This window comes from Argentina anserina, chromosome 3 (genome assembly GCF_933775445.1).
Source record: "Argentina anserina chromosome 3, drPotAnse1.1, whole genome shotgun sequence".
Lineage (NCBI taxonomy): Eukaryota > Viridiplantae > Streptophyta > Magnoliopsida > Rosales > Rosaceae > Argentina > Argentina anserina.
In genome coordinates, this window is record NC_065874.1 from 26,118,920 (window position 1) to 26,146,264 (window position 27,345).

At 39.3% G+C, this 27,345-nt stretch overlaps 4 protein-coding genes across 4 annotated transcripts; 2 read left to right on the forward strand and 2 right to left on the reverse strand.

The window, feature by feature from the left end:
• The first annotated feature begins 1,573 nt into the window (after positions 1 to 1,573).
• On the forward strand, positions 1,574 to 10,076 carry LOC126786670 (protein disulfide isomerase-like 1-4). The gene is made up of 12 exons (XM_050512565.1): positions 1,574 to 2,182; positions 2,270 to 2,399; positions 2,748 to 2,913; positions 3,029 to 3,147; positions 3,288 to 3,368; positions 8,287 to 8,373; positions 8,483 to 8,557; positions 8,731 to 8,799; positions 8,877 to 8,957; positions 9,042 to 9,176; positions 9,432 to 9,488; positions 9,610 to 10,076. The coding sequence occupies exons 1-12, from the start codon at positions 1,629 to 1,631 to the stop codon at positions 9,775 to 9,777; spliced, it is 1,722 nt and encodes a 573-aa protein (XP_050368522.1). The 5' UTR covers positions 1,574 to 1,628; the 3' UTR covers positions 9,778 to 10,076.
• Positions 10,077 to 11,751: 1,675 nt separating this feature from the next.
• Positions 11,752 to 12,563, forward strand: LOC126786671 (proline-rich receptor-like protein kinase PERK9). Its single transcript, XM_050512566.1, has one exon. It carries the CDS (start codon positions 11,838 to 11,840, stop codon positions 12,321 to 12,323), a length of 486 nt encoding a protein of 161 aa, XP_050368523.1. The 5' UTR covers positions 11,752 to 11,837; the 3' UTR covers positions 12,324 to 12,563.
• Positions 12,564 to 14,023: 1,460 nt separating this feature from the next.
• On the reverse strand, positions 14,024 to 18,710 carry LOC126787330 (putative F-box protein At5g62060). The gene is given in 4 exon segments (XM_050513234.1): positions 14,024 to 14,412; positions 14,764 to 14,804; positions 18,435 to 18,658; positions 18,660 to 18,710. Coding segments are annotated over 4 exon segments (705 nt in total).
• Positions 18,711 to 20,573: 1,863 nt separating this feature from the next.
• LOC126789550 (4-hydroxy-3-methylbut-2-en-1-yl diphosphate synthase (ferredoxin), chloroplastic) lies at positions 20,574 to 27,115 on the reverse strand. Its single transcript, XM_050515743.1, has 20 exons — positions 26,959 to 27,115; positions 26,271 to 26,501; positions 25,529 to 25,686; positions 25,003 to 25,109; positions 24,813 to 24,913; positions 24,666 to 24,742; positions 23,951 to 24,070; positions 23,622 to 23,852; positions 23,343 to 23,459; positions 23,164 to 23,238; positions 22,970 to 23,047; positions 22,785 to 22,844; positions 22,639 to 22,701; positions 22,347 to 22,491; positions 21,984 to 22,122; positions 21,729 to 21,806; positions 21,491 to 21,650; positions 21,297 to 21,395; positions 21,086 to 21,190; positions 20,574 to 20,939 (listed from the first exon to the last, which is right to left on the reverse strand). Exons 2-20 carry the CDS (start codon positions 26,476 to 26,478, stop codon positions 20,838 to 20,840), a joined length of 2,223 nt encoding a protein of 740 aa, XP_050371700.1. The 5' UTR covers positions 26,479 to 26,501; positions 26,959 to 27,115; the 3' UTR covers positions 20,574 to 20,837.
• Between the last annotated feature and the right edge of the window lie 230 nt (positions 27,116 to 27,345).

The following is a 27,345-nucleotide window of genomic DNA, read 5'->3' on the forward strand; positions in this document are numbered from 1 at the left end:
GGTACCAGGTCCATGATCTTGCAAATTTTACTCCCCAATAAAAAAAGGGGGGGGGAGGATCTATGACAAAAGTTACCGATGAATAACCAGAGTTTCTTCCCTCCATCTAGTGGATGTTCATTTTTCTATTGTTAACAGAACGTGTACCATACGCGCTAAATATTTGTAAATAAAGAAATGTTGTTAAACTCAAATTGATTAATACATGGTTGTGGCTGTGCCACGTAGGTTCAGGTGAACCTCCACGGAATGGAGGGAAATTTTTTTGATGAATAACAGCCTAATATTACTGTTGGCCCGGCCGGGACTCCAAGTGGGACTAGGAAAGTACATTTATATAGACCGTACTATGATAGAAGAGTACAACAATAACCAAGTGGATGATATCAAGGTGGAATTCCAACTTCAAGTTACAAGGTGGACAAGGACAGGAACTCGAATCCAATTCAGTCTATTTTATTACTTGAAATCTACTTCTTGTTTGTAGTTCGAAGCCATTGGCATGGTAATAATTATTTAGATTCACCCATAATTGTTTGTATGAATATGGAACTCGTTTATAGTCGTCGCAAGTTAATCCACAACTTTGTTCCAATGAGACTAATTATAATCGACAATTCACACGAAATGTGCTGTACTGTATCTAATGTGTCGTATTCATGCATATCTGTCATGCACGCCTAAAAACCAGATGCAATGCGATGAGCACAATAAATAGTCACGAAAGATGTGCATGTGCCTCATGGAAAGCACTTGGACATTCAACTCTTACACAAAAACTAAGCTCATAACCCACGAAATACAGGTATTGTCAACAAAAATTGGGCGGCAAAAGCCGCGCTACAAGCAACCGTTTTATGAGAGGTCCATTATCTATTGCTACTGCCCAAAGCTGAAAGCTTTAACTAAGCATGACTATTAGAACATGCAGTGTAAACTATACCTCCCACATAAGGAAAGCAATTCGCTTGTTTTGTCTTCCGGCAAAATATAAGGAGAAAAAAAGAAGAAGCTATTTTCAAGCACACATCCTTTTTAAAAATAAATTTAAGCACATATAACTCCATTTCAATCTAGATCACTTGTGAACTGATCAGTCGATCTCAAGGAGTATCTTAAACGGTGGAAAAACTAAATCTCAATCTCATACTTATATGAACTCTAACCTCTGATTCTGAGTCATAATTTTCTTATAATCTGGTTCGGTAAGGATATGTTCTACACATAATACAAAAACAGAGTTTGTGAATGATATTGTCTATGTCTAAAGTTTAGGCTACCATTCTTTCCAAACAATTTGTGATTCATATCATGAAAATTTAATTACGATTACCATATTTAATAAAAGAAGACAAAAGATAATTACAAATTAAGAACATATTAAAGCAAATTCTTGTGGATCCGACCCGTAGAAGGTCAACGTCAGAGATGCGGAATGGCGAATGCTTTAATACCAAATCCAGCAACGGTTGCCATTTAAGCAACCTCCAAACGACGTCGCATAGAGGCCCTTATTGAGTATTGACCATTGACTCCTCGTCCTCCATTTCTATTAAACCCCTCCTATATCCAGATCTCAGTCTCAAAAGGTCTCAGATCATTCTCTCACTCGCTCACTCAACTCAGCAATGGCGAGTCGACTCGTGCTCCTCCTCACACTCACCGCCTTCCTCTTCCTCCTCTCCTCCCGCCCAGTTCTCTCCAAGGACGCCTCCGTGGACGACGACGACGAGGATCTCAGCTTCCTCGAAGAGCCAACCGAGCCGGGCCACGCCGCGCCGCGCTATCCGGATCCGGACCAATTCGACGCCGACAACTTCGACGACGCCGAGGACGGCGACGACTTCTCCGATTTCGACGAGGGCGATCAGGACGCCTACAAGGAGCCGGCGGTCGACGAGAAGGACGTCGTCGTTTTGAAGGCGGCCAACTTCAGCGAGACGATCAAGAAGAACAAGTTCGTGCTGGTTGAGTTCTACGCGCCGTGGTGCGGTCACTGCCAGGCGCTGGCTCCGGAGTACGCGGCGGCGGCGACGGAGCTGAAAGGCGGAGATGTGGTTTTGGCCAAAATTGATGCGACGGAGGAGAATGAGTTGACTCAGGAGTATGATGTGCAGGGTTTTCCGACGATATTCTTCTTCAGCGACAGCGTCCACAAGCCTTATACTGGCCAAAGGACTAAGTGAGTTTCCTTGTTCTTGTTTTGAATTTTGTTTGGAGTGAAATTAAGGAGTTTGATGTTTAATTTTTATGTGAAATGTGAATTTAGGGAGGCTATTGTGACGTGGATCAAGAAGAAGACCGGGCCTGGTATCTCTAATGTGACTACAGTGGAGGATGCAGAGGGCATTTTGACTTCCGAGACGAAATTCGTTGTGGGATTCCTCAACTCTTTGGTGGTATGTTTCAGCCTTTTCGATCTTTCTTTCCATTGCTTTGTTTATTTATTTTTAATTATTTTCTATGAATGTTTAAATTTGTTACTGTAAAATATATGATGGTCGGTTAATTATGTTTGGTATGTCTGTTACTCTTTGACTATCTGATTTGAGGGCATAATGGGAATTGAAAATGAATGAGTCTTTGAGCTTTGATTTAATCTGTCTTGGTATAATCAAAACTCCAGATGTTTGCGTCAGACAATGAAATGGTTATACAGAGGCTGAGCAAAATAACATAATACGAGTGTCATTGTCTGCCTCCATGAGATTTTTACTTGTGTGACTATGCCTTGTCCATGATTACAGGGTCCTGAGAGTGATGAGCTTTCTGCTGCTTCAAGACTTGAGGATGATGTCAACTTCTACCAGACAGTGGATCCAAAGGTTGCAAAAGTTTTCCATATTGATGCAGACGTCAAACGCCCAGCACTGGTCCTGATAAAGAAAGAGGATGAGAAGCTAAGCCATTTCGGTTAGTTTTTTTCTTTTACTCTTTTTTGTTTGTGTGTTTTTGTATTGGAAGAGATCATGGAATATGAATTTTCGGGTTTTCATTGCCTATATACTCTGCTTTTTAATTTCTGCAGACGGTAAATTTGACAAGTCTGCAATCGCTGAGTTTGTCTTTGCAAACAAGCTTCCTTTGGTTGTTACATTTACTAGGGAGAATGCTCCCTCCATTTTTGAAAGTGAAATTAAGAAACAGGTAGTGTTTCATTCTGTTATAAATGTTGACTTCAAAGTTTTGAACTTTCTTTTTGCTTAAACAAGTAAAAGGAATATAATTATAAGCTTCTTTGATATAATATAATTATGATTGATGCGTATGAATATTTGTGTACTCAGCTGTTGCTCTTCGCCACTGCAAAGGACTCAAAGAAGGTTCTCCCAGAGTTTGTAGAGGCAGCAAAGTTATTCAAAGGAAAGGTATAGTTTTTAACAGCAGGCGCCCTCAAATATGCTCTAACGTTGATTTCTAACATGGAAACTTCTTCAAGAGTATCTATATAATATATATACGACCTTAAGTAAGAAGATGGGTCTCCGGTCGTACTCTTGAGAGTGACCTTGGGGATAGAGCAATTCTTGGAAAGCACCTGTAATGTGTACAATGGTCTGTTCTTTTGTTTCACATTTTGATTACAATCCAGCATTGCAGCTGTGTTAATTTCAATTTATACTCAGATCTAGTGTGTAGGTCATTTTGGTGTCTACTATAAAGGATGTATTAAGTTGACCTTTGAAAAAAAAATCTATAAAAATATTGAGGTATGGCAAAATATCATTCATGTAAACAACTGGTTTCAGTTTCGTACAAAACAGTCTACACTTGAAATACCATTTTGTTATTTTTCTATTGGTGCTGAAAGTGCTGGTCACTTGCTTCTTGACTCCCCTGTTTCCTGGAGGGAAGCTGGATATTTCTAGCATCTTACATAGTATTATATTGTAGGGCACAAGGCAATTAGGTAAGAAGAAAGGGTAGAGTCTTATCCATACATGGTGCAATTTGCTGTGTGTTGGCACCCCTACTAGCACAGAGCTAGTATGGCATGCCACCGAGCATAATCATCACTCTCTAGGCGGATCTACAAGTCACTATGTGGCTCAACCATGATATTCATAGCGTACCTCGTCATACAAGCTTTCCAATGATAGTCGGAACTCACCAAGACACCACCGGGAAGTCACCTTTCCGACCTCATCAAGATGACTCCATAGTAAGCCTAGAGGGGCACTTGTCCCACATTGAAGAATATGTAAATGAGAGGGGTTCCCTCACTTATAAAAGGAACCCATCATCCCACTTAGAAGGGGATCACTACTTGTATAACTCAAGGCTATTTGCTTATACTAGTGGATTCAAGTGGACGTAGCCTACCCCAAGAGAGGGAGGTGAACCACTATACTTCTTGTGTCAAACTAACACTCACTAATAGCTAACCGTGTGATCAGCCACCCATCTGGTAATCACTACGTTAACATTGGCGCCGTCTGTGGAAAGCTGACAATTAGCTTCGTCGCTCCCCACCAACAGACCTCCCACGGTCCCCTACACCCCACAGTGTATGAGCTCACTACGGCGCAGTCAGATTTAAAAAAAAAAAAAATTTGACCCTCCCGTGGTCCATGCCTTCCACGGTCACGTTCTTCCACGCTCCTGCTAGAGTAGCACGTGACTACTAGCACGGTGCAAGATTGCTAGCGTAGTACGTGACTGCTAGCACGGTGCCGGCTAGTCCCGTAGTCCCACGACTGCTAGCGTAGACCCACGACTGCTAGTGTAGTCCCACGACTGCTAGCGTAGTACAAGATTGCTAGCGTAGTACGTGACTACTAGCACGGTGCACGTCTAGTCCCGTAGTCCTACGACTGCTAGCGTAGTACGTGACTGCTAGCACGGTGCACGGCTAGTCCCGTAGTCCTACGACTGCTAGCGTAGTCCCACGACTGCTAGCGTAGTACGCGACTGCTAGCACAGTGCACGGCTAGTCCCGTAGTCCCATGACTGCTAGCGTAGTCCTACGACTGCTAGCGTAGTACGCGACTGCTAGCACGGTGCAAAACTGTTATCGTAGTCCCTTGACTGCTAGCGTAGTACGCGACGGCTAGCACGGTGCACGGCTGCTCCCGTAGTCCCATGACTGATGCTCCCATAGTTCCACGGTGGAACTCCACAGTCGACCTCCACGGTCCTACTCCACAGTCGGCTTTCATAGTCCGGCTCCACGGTTGACTTCGCAGCCTTCCGTAGTAGTCAGAGAAAAGAAATCATTGTCACAACGGGACTTGCTGGCAAAGCCAACCAACCCGCAACAAACCATTACCATAACACAGAATTGAAAGGAAAATCTCTTCAAACTGGACATCTCCTCACTCAAATCCAAAGCGGCTACTTGCAATCATTCCCCGCGCAAAGGAGCGTCATGCTTGGACACCTCCAACATGATTTTGGTACTTTCATAAAGCGCAACTCCACTCCACATCGGCATAAGATAAGTAAAATGCTATGCCTCCCTACTCCCTACTGTAGAGTTGATTATTACCATGTCTTAGCATGATTTTATTACGCTATAAAGCATGCCTACAACATACCGCACTTGATATGTATGCCCGCATGGTTTTCACGCATTGCCTACAACACTTTGTAGAGTTAGCTAGCAATGACACTTAGCCATATCTTATATGCTTAGAGAATGTGTGACGCACACACTTGAATGTCCAACTTGATTGTGCTAATGAAACTAGGAATTTTTCTAACCATTGTTCAGGAGAACAATTAAATTCCTTATGCAGACTGTTTCATCACACAACACTCAGACGTCACAGAATCAGAAATTCTTTCCTCACTAAAAAGTGAGAGACTACGCCCAAGAGGGCTCAAGACGTCCTACGCGTAACGCTTATCTACGCTATGATGGATGCACTACGCCCAAAAGGGCTCAAGCCGCGTAAATACGCGCACTACGCCCAAGAGGGCTCAAGACGTCCTACGCGTAACGCTTATCTACGCTATGATGGATGCACTATGCCCAAAAGGGCTCAAGCCGCGTAAATACGCGCACTACGCCCAAGAGGGCTCAAGACGTCCTACGCGTAACGCTTACCTACGCTATGATGGATGCACTGCGCCCAAAAGGGCTCAAGCCGCGTAAATACGCGTACTACGCTCAAAAAGGCTCAAGACGTCCTACGCGTAACGCTTATTTACGCTATGATGGATGCACTATGCCCAAAAGGGCTCAAGCCGCGTAAATACGCGCACTATGCCCAAGAGGGCTCAAGACGTCCTACGCGTAACGCTTACCTACGCTACGATGGATGCAGTACGCCCAAAAGGGCTCAAGCCGCGTAAATACGCGCACTACGCCCAAGAGGGCTCAAGACGTCCTACGCGTAACGCTTACCTACGCTACGATGGATGCACTACGCCCAAGAGGGCTCAAGCCGCGTAAATACGCGCACTACGCCCAAGAGGGCTCAAGACGTCCTACGCGTAACGCTTACCTACGCTACGATGGATGCACTACGCCCAAAAGGGCTCAAGCCGCGTAAATACGCGCACTACGCCCAAGAGGGCTCAAGACGTCCTACGCGTAACGCTTACCTACGTTACGATGGATGCACTACGCCCAAGAGGGCTCAAGCCGTCCTACGCGCAAAGCACACTGCGCTCAGAGAACGCACTACACCCAAGAGGGATCGACATTCTACGCGTAAAGCTCACTACGCTACGATAGTAGCTTTACGCTCGAATGTCAACGCCAAAAAGACGTCATACGCGTAGCCTATTACGCTATGATTGACGCACCACGCTCTAATTCAACGCTTAAAAAGACGTCATACGCGTAGCCTATTACGCTATGATTGACGCACCACGCTCTAATTCAACGTCCAAAAGACGTCCTACACGTAGGTCACTACGCTAAGATGTATGCACAATGCTCTATGTCAGCGCTCAGACGTCCTACGCGCAAAACTCTGCGCTAAGATGGACACATTACGCCCGCAGTGGCTCAATGTCGTCCTACGCACACTGCAATATAGGACGCACCAGCCTATAGAGGTCTCACTAGCCTTCAAAGGCCATATTGGCATATAAAAGCCACACTCACCCGTAGCGGCCATATTAGTCCAAAGCGCCATCACGCAAGACTACTTCGCCTAAGCACACCGCACACATAAGCCATATCACTCGAAACCGCCTCGCTGACTAGGGGTTTCGGGGACTCACGCACACTCGCGTACTATATTCGGGACCATACATACACACGCATCATCATGTGTCAAACACATATCGCGCCCGTACATTGTTATGATATCCATGACAACAGACATACTTCGTGCACATATGCTTTTATCTTTGTTTTGCAGGTTTGAGAGTCTCTTCTTGCTTAAGGAGTTCGGGGACTGGTAGGGATATGCCACCGCCCGGACACTTATGCTCGGTGACATGTTGATTGATAAACTCCCCAAGCAAGAAGTTCCTCTTACTTAGGGACTGCGGGGGGACATGTTGGCACCCCTACTAGCACAGAGCTAGTATGGCATGCCACCAAGCATAAGCATCACTCTCTAGGCGGATCTACAAGTCACTATGTGGCTCAACCATGATATTCATAGCGTACCTCGTCATACAAGCTTTCCAATGATAGTCGGAACTCACCAAGACACCACCGGGAAGTCACCTTTCCGACCTCATCAAGATGACTCCATAGTAAGCCTAGAGGGGCACTTGTCCCACATTGAAGAATATGTAAATGAGAGGGGTTCCCTCACTTATAAAAGGAACCCATCATCCCACTTAGAAGGGGATCACTACTTGTATAACTCAAGGCTATTTGCTTATACTAGTGGATTCAAGTGGACGTAGCCTACCCCAAGAGAGGGAGGTGAACCACTATACTTCTTGTGTCAAACTAACACTCACTAATAGCTAACCGTGTGATCAGCCACCCATCTGGTAATCACTACGTTAACACTGTGTTTTGGGTGATGTGGCTAGAATGAAATAGAAGGAATTTTCATCCCTTGGGGAGAGGGGCGTGTGTGTCTTGGCTATCCTTGGGCCTTGGGGACAACAGTATCTTTAGAACTTGGGAAATTCTGTTTTCGTCCGTGACTTCCTTTCGCCCTCTGCTACTTTTTAACTTTTTAGATGCTGTGTCATGTTCTTTCTATGACGGATGTGTTCCTTTTTAGGTGCCAGGACATCTATATGTAGTATTCTTAGACAAAGAAATCGAATTCTTTTCTTAATATAAATTGAAGAATAGTATAATCTACCATAGTCTTCTTATTTGTATATCTTTCTTATGTGTATGTTTTGGTTGGCCACTTGCAGCTTATCTTTGTATACGTGGAAACGGATAATGAAGATGTCGGAAAGCCAGTTTCAGATTATTTTGGTGTCACTGGTGATGCTCCAACGGTATCGTCTTTTCACTTATCATCAAACGTCTGGTATTTTGTTTTTTTTAGTCTAATTAGTATGTATGTAGGGATTTCTGGTTTGATGTAGAAGTAATTGTTTTTCGTAGGTTCTTGGATACACTGGAAATGACGATGCTAGGAAGTTTATTCTTGACAAAGAAGCGACCTTGGCTAACATAAAGGTTCAAGCCATCTCTCTCTCTCTCTCTCTCTCTCTCTCTCTCTCTCACACACACACACATTATACAAATCTTACTATTCATCCAAAAGATACTACAAGTGACATAAAGAAATTGATTTCACCTGTCTGTGTGTTTGAAGTTGGGACTACTCTAACATAGTGACTCTATTCTAGGCTTTTGGGGAGGACTTCCTTGAGGATAAACTCAAAGCTTTTTATAAGTCGGACCCGATCCCTGAAACTGTAAGTTTTGAGTTTCACTACACTTACTTTTGTCTCTTGATTGAATATCTAACTTATGTATCTTATGATTGATATAGAATGATGGAGATGTGAAAATAGTGGTTGGAAATAACTTTGATGATATTGTCTTGGATGAGTCAAAGGATGTTATTCTTGAGGTAATGAATCAGCCAAGTAAATTATATTTAATGGATTGACTTTTATCGCTGTAAGTTCTGATTTTGGGTCCTACATAATTTCAGATTTATGCACCCTGGTGCGGGCATTGCCAATCTCTTGAACCAACATACAACAAGCTTGCCAAACATCTACGAGGCATCGAGTCTATTGTGATAGCTAAGATGGACGGAACCACTAATGAGCATCCCAGGGCAAAGGTATTGTCACATTCAAATTGCATGTTAGACGGTTTTGGGCTCAAACTTGACATTTGCCTCAAATGTAGAGGGCCTCATGTCCTAAAATAAGGAAAAATCCATATGAAAAAAATGGAATGTTTAATATTATATTCTGTCAACATACTTTCCTTTTTTAAGCATGCAGCTTACCAATGCATTTTCTGCTCAATATCTAATGTACATATCACCATGACTTAGTGTAAACATTGAATGTTTATTCCTGTCATATTGCAGGCTGATGGGTTCCCCACACTTCTATTCTTCCCAGCTGGAAATAAGAGCTTTGATCCTGTAAGGCATTTCAAATTGGGAATTGTTAAAACGATATCTCTAATGAGCTTCTGTGTGTTTACTTCTCCTCGTTCTGTCTCTGTATCTTATTTAGAATATATGCCTTCCTTGGTGTTGACAGATTACGGTAGACTCTGACCGTACAGTGGTGGCGTTCTACAAGTTCCTCAAGAAACACGCATCAATCCCTTTCAAGCTCCAAAAGCCGACTTCAACTCCAAAATCTGAGGAGTCTGATGCTAAAGAGAGTCAGACAAGTAGCACTAACGATGTTAAAGATGAGTTGTGATGAGTCGGATTTTTGTAAGCTAAAATTTCTGTCTATTATGTGCCATCATCATCATCATCATCATCAGTGTGTTAGACAAAAGGGATAGTTTTATCAGAGAAGAAATAGAGACCTGACCAGAGGGAAAAGAGAATCTTAAACTGCAGTTCAAACCCCCAATCAATTGTGTGCTCGAAAAACATCGGGGCAGAAGGGATTAGGTGTTTCAGCGAAGCCAGTTTTTTGTTAATTTTGTATGCTATAAATTAAAAGAACTCATGATGAAATTTTAATAAGATGTGCTTTTCTTGGTTTAAGAATTATATGAAGTTATGAAGAGAAATCTGTGAACTTTGAGAAAGCTATAGTACTCGGTTATTTTTTCTTTTCCCAATTGTGAAACAAGATTGTGTTAATGATTGGAACTTTAGCTGGTGATTAACACGACTAAGCATGTGAGACCATGTGCAATCGTGATTACCGTCCACTGAAATGTGTTTTGCGGTGAATTTTGATTGGAATTTTAGTTGGTGATTTGTTTCTAATCCCTATTACAGTATGTAAAACAAATCTAACGTTTAATTTGTCTGCCTTGATAATGACAAATGTGACACCTAACTTCTCAATACACGGGCACACTAATAAATAACATGAAATTGGACCATACAATATCTGATCACCATTACCACCAATCATAACGAGTATTACCAATCAGTTCCATAATTTCACACCCTGTGGTTCCATGATAAATTTTTCAGTATTACCATAACAACCACGTAACAATGTCTAATGGTATATTATTCCAATCTTGACATGTAAAATTTAATTAGAAAAATTATATTTATGTTATTTTGTCAAAAACTATTTTAAGTTTCTTTTTAAAACTCTAAACCCTACACCCTACACCCGAAATTCTAGTTCAAAATTATCGATACCCATGAAGGTTATTTCCCAAAAAATAACAATATATTAAATTATAATTTTGATATAATAAATTCACGTGTCGAAATATAATAGGTAAAAAAAATCATTAATTATTGCTACGTAGTTCTACAGTAACATATAAAAATTTATATTATTCATCAATTTCTTTACCTTATTTGGAGGTCAATTATTACAAAGATCTTGTGTGCTGACCTGGATTCATTTGGTTGGTATTTGGTAGTGCTTGTTTCTATTACATCGGCGGTGTCAGTGGCGCTTTTCTGGACTCAATATACATTTCATCGATGTCCATGTACATTCTAGTGCACCCTAGGAAAGGGAAGTGCACAAGAGGTATCAATCGCATTAGAGTTCATGTGTAAGAATGCTAGTATATAAATTAACAACTCAAGCACAATACGATTGCGTTTGACCGCCACTGCTAATAGACACTAAATAAAAACGAAATGATCATACCTCATTGCGTTCGAAAAATTCAACAATTAAAGAGAACATTAGCTCACAATTATAGATATATTGAACTATGCCTCGGTTGCCCATCCTGAATCGCACATTAAAACAAACAACTGTTTTTGAAATATGCAACCATCATCAGAAGTACACTCTTATCAGATTTTAGTCATATAATCAAAATCAAACCAAAAGTGTAGAATCACAGAAAAGGAAACTTCCTAGCCGTTTATTGCGTTCACAAATAAACCTGATCCACCTTTCCTTCACACATACGCTTTCTCCTAATTAATACAAAATCACTCCAAATTAAAATAGACCCCTCCCTCCAGCTTTCAAATTTCATCCCACTCCTCAGCCTCATCACACATGCAACATGCTCATGCTCACCCTACAATTACACAAACACCCCCGCACCTCCCCATCCCCAGATCCGCTACTCCGCTCCGCATCCCACTCCCTTACTCCACCTACGTGCCACCAGATCCCACCTCCCTCTCATTCCCGTCCCCTTCAATCCCGGCCGTCCACCTTTCCCTTCTCCCTAGGTCTCCTCCTTTCAAATTCAGATCTCCTCCTCCTCCTCCTCCCCAAAACCGCTGCCTCAATCTTCTCTCTCTTCTTCTTCTTCAACTCTGTTCTCTCAGATCCACATTCTCGAACCTTCTTCTTCTTCTTCAACAACAATGGCGAAGCTCCTCCCTCTGCTCCTCGCCGTCCTCCTCCTCCACCTCACCGCTTCTTCCTCTTCACCATCTCCATCTCCCCAACCCGACGCCGATTCGCCGTCTCCGTCCTCCGACTCGCTTTCACCCTCTCAGATTTCACACCCGCCCTCCCCCTCCGTCGCTCCCGCCAGTTCCCCTAGCGCCGCTTCACCTCCGGCACCGCCGTCGTCCGAGTCTCCGTCTCCTCTCCCGGACTCCCCTTCTTCCGACGTTCCAGTTCCCGAGCCGGCCAGCGACGTCAACCACAGTGACATCTCCGCCGATGAGGGAGTCAAAACGACGTCGTTCGACGGAGGGATGAGTGCGGGGAAGAAGGCCGGGGTCGGACTCGGAGTCATCGCCGCGGTGGGGCTCGTCGCACTCGGAGGGTTTGTGTACAAGAGGCGCCAGGATAACATTCGCCGATCTCAGTACGGCTACGCCGCCAGGAGGGAGATGCTCTGAATCACCTAGGTTACTGTGTATCTTCTTTTTTTACTGTTGCGGGTGTGAAGTAAGTTTTTTTCTTACTGCTTTTGGTTTTAGTATATGATGATTGGTTGAAGGTTACGGTGGAAAAACACGTGGAAATTGGATTCGATTCTTGATTCTTTTGGTCGTAATATACTGAGAAAATTAGTCAATATTTAGTCTTGGATTACGATGTATCTGGTTTAATTAGATTAATAAATAATTGGATCTCTCTTACTATTCTTGATTCTGTGGCGCGTTGAAACGATGGTGATTGTATGTGGTTTGGTTTCATTTTTAGCGCAGTGGATTCTCTTTTTTGGGTCTTGTAGATCGGCTTAGCTTAATGGGGTGGTCACAGTTGAAAGTAACTTGTGACAGTTTTTTTTTTACTGAAGCTGCTGAGATATCTCGATATTTCGGGGGTTTTGATCTCGTTGAATTCTCAGGACTGGTTTGCATCAGATATCTTTTCTGTTTTTCTCAGTATTTGAAATTCATATGGATATTTTGGTTGTGATTCTGCCCTAAATGTCGGGGTAGAAAATTAGAGGTGGTCAAAATCTCTGGGTCAATTCCAGTTGTATCAAAAAATGAAACTTCGACAATAAGAAATTAAGAAGTGGATAAAAAGATGCATTTTCAATACAGAAAATTTGGTTTAGTTGCCATTGTTGGTCCGGTGAAAGGTCTGGTGTGGTTGTATGGGGCTTCGCAGATAATCAATCCCAGATTCCCGGAGAAGAGCTAACCAGGTGAAATAGCAGAGAGGCAACAAGCTGTTGTGGCTGTTGTCTAGGACATTTTACAATTGCGACATTTAGTCGACATTGTTTGGCAATCATGGCCGGGTCTTGAATTCAATTGACTCCGTTATAGAACTCACGCCGTCTACAAATCACTTGAAAGTGTAGGCTCTGAAGCATGATTGTATATTTTCAAGACTCGATAGTGCATCTCCAGTTGCTCGTGATTGAAAACTCAAGATGGTCGACTATGGAAGACCATGTAAGTGAACAGTTTACCACCACCACCGCAGGTAGACTTTCATCATCATCTGCCTAATTGATCGGAGTCTTTTTACATATGTAATGACTGATCATGCGAGTTGAGAGTTCAGACTATGACGGAATGATCGAAAAGAGCAAATGAAACTTGAATGCATGATAGTAACGTAGTAGGAGAGTATATTGATTCAGGTGTTCTTAGTAAACATAGATTCATATTTCAGCGCGAACAATTTAGTGATATGATTCCATTTGGATTGATATTTATGTGTATATATCTTTAGTTATGCTATAACACCAGCCGTTATCTCTCAGACCACGAAATTTTTCTTCGATGCCATCACTGGCCCTGGTAAGATCTAGCAGTAGAGAACTATAAATTCATAGCCACAAACTAAAGCTTATACGAAAACCAAAAGGGTGATATATTATCAAGAGGCGATACTTATTGAAGAGTCTCTGCATTTATAATCACGACAAGGGTATATATGAACCTGCGCGTGCATGTTTCAAGCTTCTCTGGTTCATGACTACTACTCATTATCACCTTCGGCCTAGCATAATTAGTCTCTGTCAGCAGAATTGTGCTAGTTCATTCCGACACCATGATTGGTCCGCAGTAAATAATGTGATCGGAAAATTTTATGGTGGAGAGCTTAGTCCACGAGTCAGCCACGCCATACTCTCTCATGATCCACAAATCAATACATCCAGCATTATAAGTATCTGAATAATCGAATGCACACAAGCATCCTCTAGAAGAAGGCCCCAGAATTGAAGTGTGTACCCAAAATTTTCCCAAACATATCTTTCATAATGGTAATCAACAGCAGGCATCGACATTCGTCGGAACTCCTCCTTTGCTAAATCAAATGCAACAATATCAAGTTTCTCAAAGTCGAACCAATGAAGTGCCTCATGTAAAAGAACCCCATCATTCTCATCAAGGTGCAACCCGCTAGGGGAAAAGCATTCAATTATTTTCCAGGTGTTGGCTCTTAATGAGAAGACTCCAGCCCGGTGATCATTATTGCGGACTATGAGAACTTTGTAGTCGTCAATAGCCGACACATAGCCTAGACCAATAAGACCAAAGCGATGGCCTAAACCAGTAAGACTAGAGGGATGCCAATATATATATACTAGACTCGTATCACGTGTTAATTTATCGCACTAATTATTTTGTAAAACGAATTTTATTGTCGTTACATGTTTTATTTTATTTTTTAAAGACTTATTCATTTTGATTTTTTTTAAAACAATCTTTTTTGTGTAATTATGTTTAATAAAAATGGTATTTTGGACAAAATATAATTTAGTGATTTTTAAAGGGTTTTATAGTAGTAGATAGGGGTGGACTCGGTTCCATCGGTTCGGTTTAAGAGCACTAACCGAAACCGAGGTCTCAGTTTTGTATTTCTTAAAACCAAAACCGGAAAAATATATATTAACCACGGTTTTGGTTAACCTATAATTCGGTTCGGTTCGGTTCGGTTTTAGTTACAAAACCTATCATTTATAATAACTTTTCACACTTGACTTAAAACAAAAGTTAAAATCAAAGTAAAGTAGTAAGCTACAAGTTTAATACTTCAAATTAGTAAATAAGTAAACTAGATTGGAATAATTTAGAAACAACTAATAAAATCAACAAAGTTACGATAGAGTATCAACCAAAACGTAATATTTAATGAGTTAAAGACTGTGAGCAATTAAGTTAGACATTTCGAGGCCGTAAACTTGTAAAATCATGTATATCGTATGTAACTCTTAGTCAATAAAAACATGACATACACCTATTACTATATTAAATATTAATAATTATATACATATATGTCGATTCGTTTCGGTTCGGTTTGATCGATTTTATTCGGTTTCGGTTTTTCGGTGTCGGTTCGGTACGGTTTTAGTTGGTTTTCGGTTTTTCGGTGTCTAAAAGTCCACCCCTAGTAGTAGAGTTATATATATTTTTTTGAATAAAATACTGGTCACTCCTCTAATTTTTAGTAACTCGACAGTTTAGTGTTTCATATTTCAATTTCAAATGATCACTCCTTATACTTTCAAATTTTAAACAATTTGGTCATTCCGTTAAGTCTCCGTCCAATTGCACCGTTAAGTTGCTGACTATGCAAACATCACATAAGAGGGGAAAAAACTACTTAACAAAATGACCAAATTGTTTAAAATTAGAAAGTATAAAGAGTGATCAGTTGAAAAATTGAAACATAAAGGACTAAACTATCGAGTTAATAAAAATTAGAGGAGTGACCAATATTTTGTCTTTTGATATGAGCACTTTGTGCGACGTTCTTAACACGTTTTTACCTCTATTTGTAATTTGCTTAGCCCTTATTGTTGTACTATTGAGTCATTGAGTCGTAGTAAGAGTCTTGGGCGGTATTGGATGCATTTTTGTGCTTACATGAGTTAAAAACGCAGAATTGGTCTAGAGTCCTAGTTTGAGTATGAATCCTTGTAGGACTAGGAAACCTATTTGGATTAGGAGTCTTCATCTTTCTACGTTTTGGTCGCATTGTCGATATTTTGAGAGTCCTTCTTGCACTAGGAATCCTTGTTAGGTTTCGAAACTAATTATCTCTTACTTATGATTTTATTTTCTGATTTTCAGATTGAATTTAAGAGATAATACTAGAGAAAAACAAGAGAAGCCATGCACATGGAGTCCTATCACCAACAAGTCATGCAACAATTAAATAGAAGAGGTAAAAAAAAGTTGAGAGAATTAAGAGATGAAGTCCTTGCCGTGGGAAAAAGAAAAGAAGAAGGAAGAAATAAATGTGAAGATTAATTAAGTGAAAAGAAGAGAGATTGAGCCATGCATATGCAACCTAAAAGCTAGAATATGATCATTAAGGAATAAAACATTGCATGATTTTGGGAATAAAGCATGACATGATTTAGGTAATAAAACATGGCATGATTTAAGGGATTAAAGCATGACATTATAATAGGAAGAAATATGCAACATCAAAGTTCAAACCATGCAAGCTACCCTCCATCTTTCCTCTATATATACATGGTTTCACCTCTCAAATAATATCACTTCTCCTTAGAATTCAATAGCCAAACCTTTGCCAAAATACTACCTCAAACATCCTTCACCAAAACGGCAAGACGTTCTCCCTCATATACCAATTCCATCTCCACCGAACCATTGAAGACACACCTCCAAGGTTCCTACAACGTGTGATTCTCGCAACTCTTCTTCATGGGTTTGTTCGTTTTTGATTTTCTACAATACTTTGTCTATGAAGATTGTAGTATGATGTTTGTGTGGGATTATTGTTTTGTATTAAGAATCGAAATTTTCAGATTGTTTTATTTGATTTTTGCCGAATTAATGGTTTCCTATAATTATTGAGTTTGTATTTATATTGTTGTGTTATAATCATCTTTCTCATACTTTTAGATAATTTGCAGATATGTGCATATGAATTTAGTGCTTGGATGCAGTTCCTAAGATTGTGTTTGAGTGCTAGATTCATCAACCATATTGACACAAATCGAATCATGTCCTAAGTAGGTTCGGTTTGTGTTTATTAAAGTGGTAAAAATTTTGAAAATTTTCATGTGAAACCATGGTGGGTGACGCCATACATGAAACATGTCTCCAACAAAGATTTGGTGCGTAAATGTAATCTTATTTGATTTATACTCCAAGTGTTATTGAATTTGATTGCATGCAAATTTAGATTAGGCCATAAGTCAATCTAAATATTAAATGAAATCTTGCATGACTAGATGATCCCCTAAGGCTCTAATTGTATTGGTGTCTAAAAAAAATATGTAATTGGTCGAATTTGAATGTATGATAGGTTCGAACTTGTAATTATGTGGTGTAATGGTAAATTTGGTTTAAGTTTGTTAAAGAGAAGTCGATCATGTAAATAGTAATTTAGGATTTATTTTCATTAGTAGTTAATAATCAATCTCAAACCCCCTCATTATTCGATAACACTAAAAGTTTAGAGTTCCATTCAATTCCCCGGACTGAACGATCACTGCTTATTCTATACTAACAAGGATATTTTACGGGGTTTATTATAAACGTTTTAATTAACGCTCTATCATCTTCTTTTTTTAGAATAGAGGAATGCCGATATTGATCAAATAAACCATATGAAGAATCCAGTTGATGGGTTCCAGGGAATTATATCTCTATCTTTATCACCAACGATTGCAAGAACCAAACCATTGCACGAGCACAATAGTTTAGGGGTGGGCATAAAAAGCCGAATCCTGATCATGTCCTGAAATTTATAGGGACGGGATGAGACGAAAGTCTAAAAACGTATGTCCCGTCCCCTCCCGTTTCATAATAGTGGGACGAGACGTGGGACGAATAATTTCTATCCCGCTTCGTCTCGTTCAGTCCCGCTTTAAATTTCATTTGAATTTTAACCATCAACTATTTCATCATCATCATACATTTATAATTTATGAGAACATCTTAGATGCATTTGATAAGGAAATGACTAACTTCAAATAATGAATCTTGGATCTTGATTCATTTCCTAAAAATAAATAAGTCATGGTTAATTTTCTCATTAATATATATGGTTCGAGTTATATGATATAAATAAAGACGATTTTTATATTGAAAATTTCTATGAACTTAGCAATCGAAACCTATATAATCTTATATACAATATATAATTATATATGTTTCTCTTGTATGATAACACTAGAATTTTTATGTACAATATATATAACGCTATAATTTGAATGATTAATTTAATTTTATAATAATTAAACTCATGGTATCGAAGTAGATGATGAAGAATATTTGGAACAATATATATGTTAATTTCTTCTATTACAATAATTGGTACTAAAATTTTATTAATAGTAAATTAAGTATTTATTATTTAAAGTCCGAGAAGGTGGGATATGCCTGATCCCATCCCGATCCCGACGGGATTGATTTCGGGTGGGACGAACTTTTAAAAACACAAATCCCGTCCTGATCCCGTCCCGAACTTAATAAGTGGGACGAGACGTGGGATTAGCCTCATCTCGTCTCATCCCGTCATGTGCCCACTCCTATAATAGTTTGATACAACGACCAGATTGCCTGAATGGGCATATAAGCTCTCTCGACGAAGAAGAAGGCGTGTTAAAGTCTAGGGATTCGAATCCAGATTTGGAGAATGGTGAGAAGATGAGGAGTCTGTAACTCAGTGTTTGCTGCTGAGAAGCTATCTGAAAATGCGATTTAGCGAATTGTGGGTCAGACAATATGAAGAACTTCCAACGCTTCAAAACGCATGTGAAGCGAATAAGGGACTTGATCGGCAGCCAGCCTCTCCAGGATTTTCACTATCACATCTTCTGGTAAGTAAGTCAACATTAGCAACACTTATTCTGCGTTTTCGGGGAGTGCAGACAGGGGATTGCGGGCGATCTCGGCAGCTAGGGTTTCAGGGTCTTATAGTCACGTTATTTATTTTTTTAATTGAGAATGAATGGATTATTTTTTATTACGTTATTTTAACGTGCGAATATTTTATATTAGGAGCTATATAATATAATAGAAAATTACTTAGTGGTACTAGACCACATTTGAATTAACTGAAAACTCATTTTTCATATTTCTTATATAAATTAGGACATAAGCACAAGCCCAAGCTCAAATAATAAGTAAAAAAAACTGATTAATTAATTAATGTAAAAATATCCAAAATATTATTATTTTCGTGAAAATTAACAAATGTCACTATTAGATCTAACAAATTTCTTTCTCCTCATTTTTTAGTTTTTTTTTCCGGGAAATTTAAGTTTTCCGGCCAAACCACCGGCAATTTGAAGGTGCGCCAATATATAAAGTTATTCCTTATGTCATGAGCTTTCATTTAAATACCATATTGCATATGTTTTGAGAAATTTTGAAATTTTGAATTTTGCTCACCAAAAACCACAGTAATAGTAAGTTTCTCAGTCGACAGTAGTATCTAGATTTATAGTCGACAGTATCAGGTACCTTCCAAGTCGACAGTAGCAGTTAGATTCATAGTCGACAGTAGCCTGTACCTTCCAAGTCGACAATAGCAAGTGTCTTCCAAGTCGACAGTAACAACTAGTTTTTAACTCGACAGTAGAAGTTAGTTTTTACAATCGACAGTAGCAGATAACCTCTCCAATGATAGTAGCAAACATTATTAGTCAAAGATGGGTAAAAATGTAAATTTTTATGACATGTGGCAACTTACCATTATTTGATCATTATTTGTAAATTTTGGTCTTTATTTACTTTATCAAATTAAATAGTCAGTTATTTGTAAACTAAATTATTGTCTGATACTTTGAGTAATTTGTTAATAATATAAACACTAGTAGGTCTACAATTCCTAATAAGGTTAGGAAACTCCCCAACCAGAGTTCCAATACTAATGATCGGAGGGACTCGGAGTTCTAGTGCTAGCGAAGGTCTGGGGTAGTTAGAGAGAGATAGCTAGATCGAGTTTGCGTGTTTTACGAGTTTGTCTCTCTCCAGTTCTGGATATATAACCGGTTGAACGAGATTTGTATGCATGGTTGGCGTAGATTTTTATTTCTAGCGGTGAAAACAATCTCCGATCCTCCACACCATGTTGTTGCCACAACCGCACTCCACCAATGTAGCCCTCCAACCAAGTCGGCAACTCGGCAAGTCCCCACCTCCAGCTAAATCTGCGATAACACCGGCCGCCACCACTGCAGTCCAGTACCGCAGGAATGCCACCCTGATATAGCTAGCAATGTTGCTAATGAACTTCATTCATCAGTGACAATTTGAACTGGGAGGAAAATGTACAGTTAGTTGAAGTCTTGTCTTGAAGATGAGTAAGGTTAGGTGGTAGAAGAATTTAGTTCTCAAGGATGTCATGGCTCCCAGGCGGTGGTCAAAAACACCAAAGTCCACCTACGTTTCATCAAATTATACAAGTGAACAGAGGACCAGAGACTTATACATCCTGTACGTAGCAGTAATCAATGGACAATACCCTAATTATACAAGTGCATTTCGGAATTGGGAGATGGGTGCAAATGAAGTTGGGAAGCTAACGACAGCACCCTATTTAGTTCAAATTTGCTGTGTTTGTAAACCTTGAAGTCTGAACATATAGATATTTGCCGATAACCATATATATTCTTGAACTGTGCGTGTGTAGTGTGTACTGAGAGGTTGGCTATTGACATTTCACAAAATCGACAACCAACAAAGGATAAAGGATTTAACTGAAATCAATAGCCTGTGTTATGAGATATAATTTGCACCATCTAACAAAATGTCTAAACCCTAATCTTTTGGATTATTAATGGGAGAATTACACTGTAGTTTTGTATACTAGGTGAAGAACATTTTACACGAATCTTTCTATGCTCCTGTCACCATGTAATCATGTATTAATTTTAACTATGAGAACTTAGGAAACAACATATAGAGGACGACCTTCCTCTTATTCCCCTGTGTGCATTAGCATTTTTCAGCTTTTACTCACTCTTCTACAGGAGGTTCAACCCAGCGACCATGATCTTTTATAAGCTGGATCAAGGCATCAGTTGCATGCTCCATCTCTATTGCACGCTTCACCACGGTCTGACACAAAATTCAATTTCATATCAAGTTCACTTCGATTGAAGAGTCCAAAATAAAAATGATTATGACTAATATGAAATGGAAAAGTATCATCTTCTGTATGCAATTGCAACAAAATATCTATATTGCAAGATGGAAAGTATTACCTTCCCGACATAAAGGTCTATCTTCCCAGGAGCCCCACCAACATACCCAAAGTCTGCATCAGCCATCTCCCCAGGTCCGTTTACGATGCAACCCATGATTGCGATCTAACAAAGGAAATAGATTATAAACTACATGTCCATCTGCGTTACTAAAACTTTAAGTTGTTCAGTAAGGATCATTTAGCCAGAGAGGAAAGAGTTAGGTGATTACTGAAACACCAGGCAAGTGTGATGTTTTCTCTCGTATTTGTGCACTAATTTCTTGGAGGTCAAACAACGTTCTTCCGCATGATGGGCATGAGACATACTCCTGAAATGAGGTTTATGCGTGCACAGTGGTTAATCAAACCATCATTCTTTTTATTATATGCCCAATTCTAATTTACTCAAAAAGAGAAGTCGTACCGTCTTTGTGTTCCGCATTCTACAACCTTGTAGCAAATTGAAAGATGTGTTTCTAATGAACTCAAAATCCTTGTCCGGGGCTTCTAATAGGAGGCCATCTCCGAGCCCATCTACTAGAAGAGCTCCTGCATTGGTACCAGCACCAATAACCAAGTCATCCCTGCATGAGTTGGGATTAAGCCACACGTGCTATCAACATAATATTCTGACAAAAGGGAAGAGAGTGACTTGTAATTACCTGTGTATCCCAGTTGGAAACTGAATATGGTGTATTACAGGAAAGTTTAGGCCATTATCTCCCAAGTACTCAAATAGCCTACAATAGTGTAAACATACCATGTCAAAAGTGTGAACGAAACATAAGGATTATGAATGGGCACTTGTAATGAAAGTAAAGAATATTCTTCATTGATGAGGTGTCTAGGACCATGGCAGCCTTAACATCGCAATTTTTATCTCAATATGATTTAATAGAAATGTTTACAATTTGTACCTCCTTGCTGCATGCACTCGGCTGATTTTTTCTTCACTGTATGGCAGGTCATGGAGAAGCATTATAACATCCAGGCCTTTGATAAGTTCCAGAACTTCATAGGGTTCATCACCACGTACCGAGACAACCAAGCGTGTACCTGGGGTAGTCAGTTGACATGATATGAATTGCAAGTTTTACATCAGCAGCAGTCTTCTCCCTAATAGAAAGCCTTTCATATCTCTATATATAACTAGAGTACTAGACCCTCTTAGCTATCAGATGACATCAAAGGCCAAACATTTATTTATGCAGTACTATGATAAGTTGATAACATCAAATTAATTAAGCATCAGCACTCAAAAAATCTGTAACAAACTGTACCTTCTGGCAAAAGCTTGTATGCACCAGTTGATAATTCCTTCGTATTTACCAGAACCATGGCATTTAGCAATGGTTTTGTGAGCTGCTCTGATAATGGTGTTATAACACCCATACTTATATCTATCAACCTTTTGAGAGCTAGGCGCTGATCACAATATAAAGAATGTTATCACATCATTCCCATTTTAACAATATGAACAAGATATTCAACATTAAATCACAATGTGTAGGTGGGAGGGTGTCAGTGTGCGTGCGCAACTAGAAATAATAAAAAGTTTAGTGGAGTTCTCACAGAATGATCATCGTCAACAGGTGGTAGCTGTCTCAATAAGATTGAATCCACTGTTGCAAGATCCTGCACCAACAAAATTAACACGTGAATGATTGTGGTAATTTTGATATTGTGGAATCTCAAACGCTAATATTTGTAAACTGGACCTTAAATGGCATGCCAACGACAAGTTTTGCAGCAAGTGACTTGTACAGAAGCTCTGGTGTCTATAAACAAGGCAAAAGGTTAACGTAATTCTCAAATATTAGGAAACATTTTAATACCTACTCCTCTTTCTTACTGAAAGGGACGGATAAAATAGGAGATAGTATGATATTATTGTCAATTACACCTTCAACTGATCAAGGGAGACTGACATCAGAACTGAGCCATCACGATGGAGGACCCCTCTATAATCCACCTCATCACCCTGTGTTTTTTATTTGTATTAAAATATCAGTTAAGACAACATCGAAAAAAAAATATCAGATGAGAGAAACATTACAAGGCAGCAAGTAAACCTATATCAAGTTCATAGAGACTGACCTCCTTTTGCAATGGCAGTTGACCAGATCGCCGCTCAAAGTCAAAGTAATGTCGGTGTTTCTCTTCAAATGGAGCCTGATACAGGTCAAGCCATTAAGAAAACTGATGAGTTTCCATTATTTAATTTAAAGGAGGGAGGAAGGAAGTTCTTTACAAGACTGGAAGTCATAGAATCCTACCACTCCTTGCTGGAGATTAGCTGCTCTCATACCAAGATTGGCCAATCTTTTGCAGGGATCTATCTCCTCCTCGGGTGCTTCAGTAAGTGAAACCCTAATTGTATCACCCAAACCATCCTGCATAAACATCTTTAAAGTCAGCTACTACCATAGATATCATATCACTGGAACATAACCCAGGATAATCCCATTGAGTTGATGTATTTAAATAAACCATTGACCTAAACACATCACTAAACTCTCCACAATCCGCCATTCTGGTCAAGATATGAATCATACCTGAAGAAGGGTGCCGATACCAATAGCAGATTTCATCCGTCCATCCTCACCTTCTCCAGCTTCAGTAACACCCAAGTGTAATGGATAATCCCAGCCTTGAACATACATTTCAGCCACAAGAAGACGATAAGCTTGTACCATTATAACCGGATTGCTTGCTTTCATTGAAAAAACAAAGTTATGATAGTCCAACTTCCTACAGATCCTCGCAAATTCAAATGCTGATTCCACCTGTTCGACAAATGTCACACAGATGACACCAAATAAGATTGTAGTTCAATCAAACAAGCTTGTAGTAATTTCAGCAAAAGACAGAATATCTTGCTCACCATTCCTCTAGGTGAATCTCCATAATAGCTCATTATACGATCTGAAAGACTCCCATGGTTTGTGCCAATACGCATTGCTCTTCCATACTTCTTGCATTTTTCAACCAATGGAGTAAAGACCTGATTAAGCAAGAAAAATAAAATTTAAATACAATAACAAGAACTGAATGCAAGCAAATGCATATTGGTCATATCTGATTATGATATATCCCTTATCATGGAGCAAGTTTATTATAGATAGAACAGATTTTGGCAAATCTGAAGCAAGCTGAGGTGCGATGCGGAGTCACGAATGAGAAATTATTAGTTTGTGAATTCACATAACCCACAGACGTACCATCTGATCATTGAAATCCCCACTTCATCTACACTGACAATATGTGATGTCAATATGAAGCATCATTTTACTTGACAATACAGCAACACGGGTTTATATAGTTTGTAAAATGACTTGCTTCTTATTTTTTTAAGCTAAGCTAGGTGAATCACTAAGCCACCTTATGTGGTAGTTAATGTGGCAAATCCACATCATCTTATAATATTTATGATTTGTCTGATAGTTGATGTGACTCTGCCATACCAGCTGCCACATAAAGTGGTCACGAGGTGGCATGCCAAAAGGTTATTCAGCTTGCATTCCCTCATATATACGCACAAGGAATACAATCTTGTAATCATGCATATAAGAAGAGACCATAAATGTATGGATTTCAACCTGCTCAATGTGCTCAAGCTCTTTCTCATAGTCTTCTTCAGTGTATTCTAACTTTTCAAATTGTGCGCGTCGATCAGCTGCAATGAAAGACCTCAATGAATCCAACTCTTGCCAAAAACATAAACTGTTACATAGTGAGCTGTATACCAAAATTTCCGGGGTTGACACGAATTTTGTCAAAGCATTCAGCAACTCGCAATGCAACAGAAGGAGCAAAATGAATATCAGCCACCAGAGGTATATCGTAACTGCGCACACAGATTACAACATAGTCAATCCCCATACAATGTATAAAGTAGATTCTAAAACCAAACAAAATAAGATAAATCAGGCCTACTTTTTCTGCAGCAGGGAATTTTTAATCTCAAAACAAGCATCTGCTTCTTTCTTGCCTTGAACAGTTATTCGAACAATATCTGCACCCATGTCTGCTATTCGCATCACCTATCAACAGAACAGTCATTTTAATATATTGCAGGTATGCAACTATTTTAAGACTTAACTGATATAGTTGCATTTCTTCTCTAGAGCTGAAAATTTAAACAACTACCACTGAAACATAGTTAAGTCTACATTTATAAAAAAATAAAAATATTGTTTGGCAAAGCCAATAATGTCATGCGAAATTATGGTTTCAAACTTTCAATCTGATCTTATCTTTAAGTCTTCAACGGTGAAACTTAATATTTTCCCATTATCATCTTTTAGTAAATCTAAACTAATGACAAAGGCATTTGACAATTCATACAAGATTTGGAATTGAAGGAAGGAACAGAAATCCGACTAGCAGAGTACCCAAAAGATGAGATTATACCATATCACTCATACACAGAGTTTGCTCAAAACTAAGTAGCTCCACTTACCTCTTCAACTGTGGCAGATACATCCTTTGTGTCACTTGTTGTCATGGTTTGAATCCTTATGGGATGCTCACTTCCCATAGCAACATTTCCGACCATCACTGTCCTTGTCTTTCTTCTGACAGTTTTGTGTATGGATTCACAATACTTTTGTCTAGGAACTACATTAAAGACCAAAAGCGATTAAAAATTGATAAGATTGAAGAATCCCATCGAGGTAGAAAGAAATACATTGTAATGCTGATATCCACTACCAATTACATCTTATCTGCTTTACTCAAATGCACAGAAAAGTATTAAGGCAACCACTCCTGACATGCTAAATTCAACTGAGATGAACATATCAGCCATTATTAACTAGGTGAGGCTTAGTTCAACAAATCTAGTGCAATTTGGTCCACTTGAAGCAAGACTTGTACTCTTCAGTACGTTTTGGAAGTTGCTATGTAGTTTATTTTAGAGAGATACCCAATAGAGGCAAGCTTTTACTCCAGCGTTGGTGAATCATTGACCATTCACGGACTTACAATCGACTAGTAATAACTAAAATTACTTCTCATTCAGCATTTCTAGGGAAGCCAGGAAGCAAACCAAAGAAAATATACGGCTTGATCACTGGATATATGCTTGTCCTATCCTCCAAATTATCAGCTATCAAAAATGGTTTGATGTTTTAAAACACAACAACATGCACTAAAACAAAGGCTCCAATTCGTACTAATTGATCATGAGAGAGTTTAACAACCTAACAAAGGGCTGCCTTCAGATGCAGGCTTCATTTCAGCAATATCTGATCCAGAATTCGAGTTCCTTATCACTGAAATTATAGTTCTCCCAGACTTAATTCGCTTCAAATCAGAAAGCCTCACAAAATCCATGCTTTTAGTGAACCCCAATCTTGTCTCAGTGCTTTTCAGGCCCGTAAAGGAAGCCGGCACAGCTCCTGTAGCCATTTCTGCAACACCAAAGCTTTTACCTTCACAAATTCCAAAGCTCCCAAAAAGTCAGTGAACTCATAATTTCATATTATCAAACTAAGACAAAAATTCGACAATATCTCATCTTCTTTGGTTACGTGTTAATATTCCCAAATCCCAGAAAATTAACAACATAATTTCAAAAACTTAAGAATTTAAAATTTTGATCTTTCTCTTATTCAAAACAAAAATCTGATCTTCCTCAATGAAAGTTCATCTTTCCCAGGAAATCAAACACCAAACTGATTTTACAACAACTATGATCTCCCTCTTGTGGGTGAATTCACATAAGACTATAGAACTAAAACATGAAACCAGAAAAACTACCTCGAATGAGTTAAACTCAAACTATGCAAACCCAACAAAACCAACAACTAGAAAGAGCTTAAAAAGATGCCCAATTGGTGGACACGTGGATTGTGCGTGTGCTTGTTTTAAGTTCATGGCTCTGCTTACCTTGGTGTTGGTTCAGACAGGTACTGAGAGTGAGAGGAGAAGAAGAAGAAAAAGAAGAAGGCTCTGGATTTTGGGAGGGACAGAAAAACTGGTGGTGGGATTGAAGTGAGTTGTCAAAAGAGAGAGTCTTTCATGTTTCTCAGAGGATTTGGATTTTTGGAAATGCATTTAAATTTTTAGTGGATGAGTTTTGTATTCATGCAAAACGGACAAAGCTGTTCCATTTGGTATCTTCTTATTTGGTAATTCTACCATTTTCGGTATCTGAAAAACCACCAGAAAATGCAGTCATTAATTTGGGTGCATGTATTCTTTGCTGTAGTTTTATATGTTCACATTTTCATGTTCATGGATTCTAATCATTCTATGTATCTAATTCATTCTATG

Bases quoted from the DNA above. Each gene is read 5' to 3' on its own strand.
- LOC126786670 (XM_050512565.1), top strand. From the start codon at position 1,629: ATGGCGAGTCGACTCGTGCTCCTCCTCACACTCACCGCCTTCCTCTTC. The intron at 8,558-8,730 runs GTTCAAGCCATC...ACTCTATTCTAG, and splicing joins CGACCTTGGCTAACATAAAG to GCTTTTGGGGAGGACTTCCT. The intron at 9,177-9,431 runs GTATTGTCACAT...GTCATATTGCAG, and splicing joins ATGAGCATCCCAGGGCAAAG to GCTGATGGGTTCCCCACACT.
- LOC126786671 (XM_050512566.1), top strand. From the start codon at position 11,838: ATGGCGAAGCTCCTCCCTCTGCTCCTCGCCGTCCTCCTCCTCCACCTC.
- LOC126789550 (XM_050515743.1), bottom strand. From the start codon at position 26,478: ATGGCTACAGGAGCTGTGCCGGCTTCCTTTACGGGCCTGAAAAGCACT. The intron at 24,914-25,002 runs GTAGGCCTGATT...CTGTGTGCGCAG, and splicing joins AATTCCCTGCTGCAGAAAAA to TTACGATATACCTCTGGTGG. The intron at 21,651-21,728 runs GTAATTACAAGT...CAACTCATGCAG, and splicing joins TTTCCAACTGGGATACACAG to GGATGACTTGGTTATTGGTG.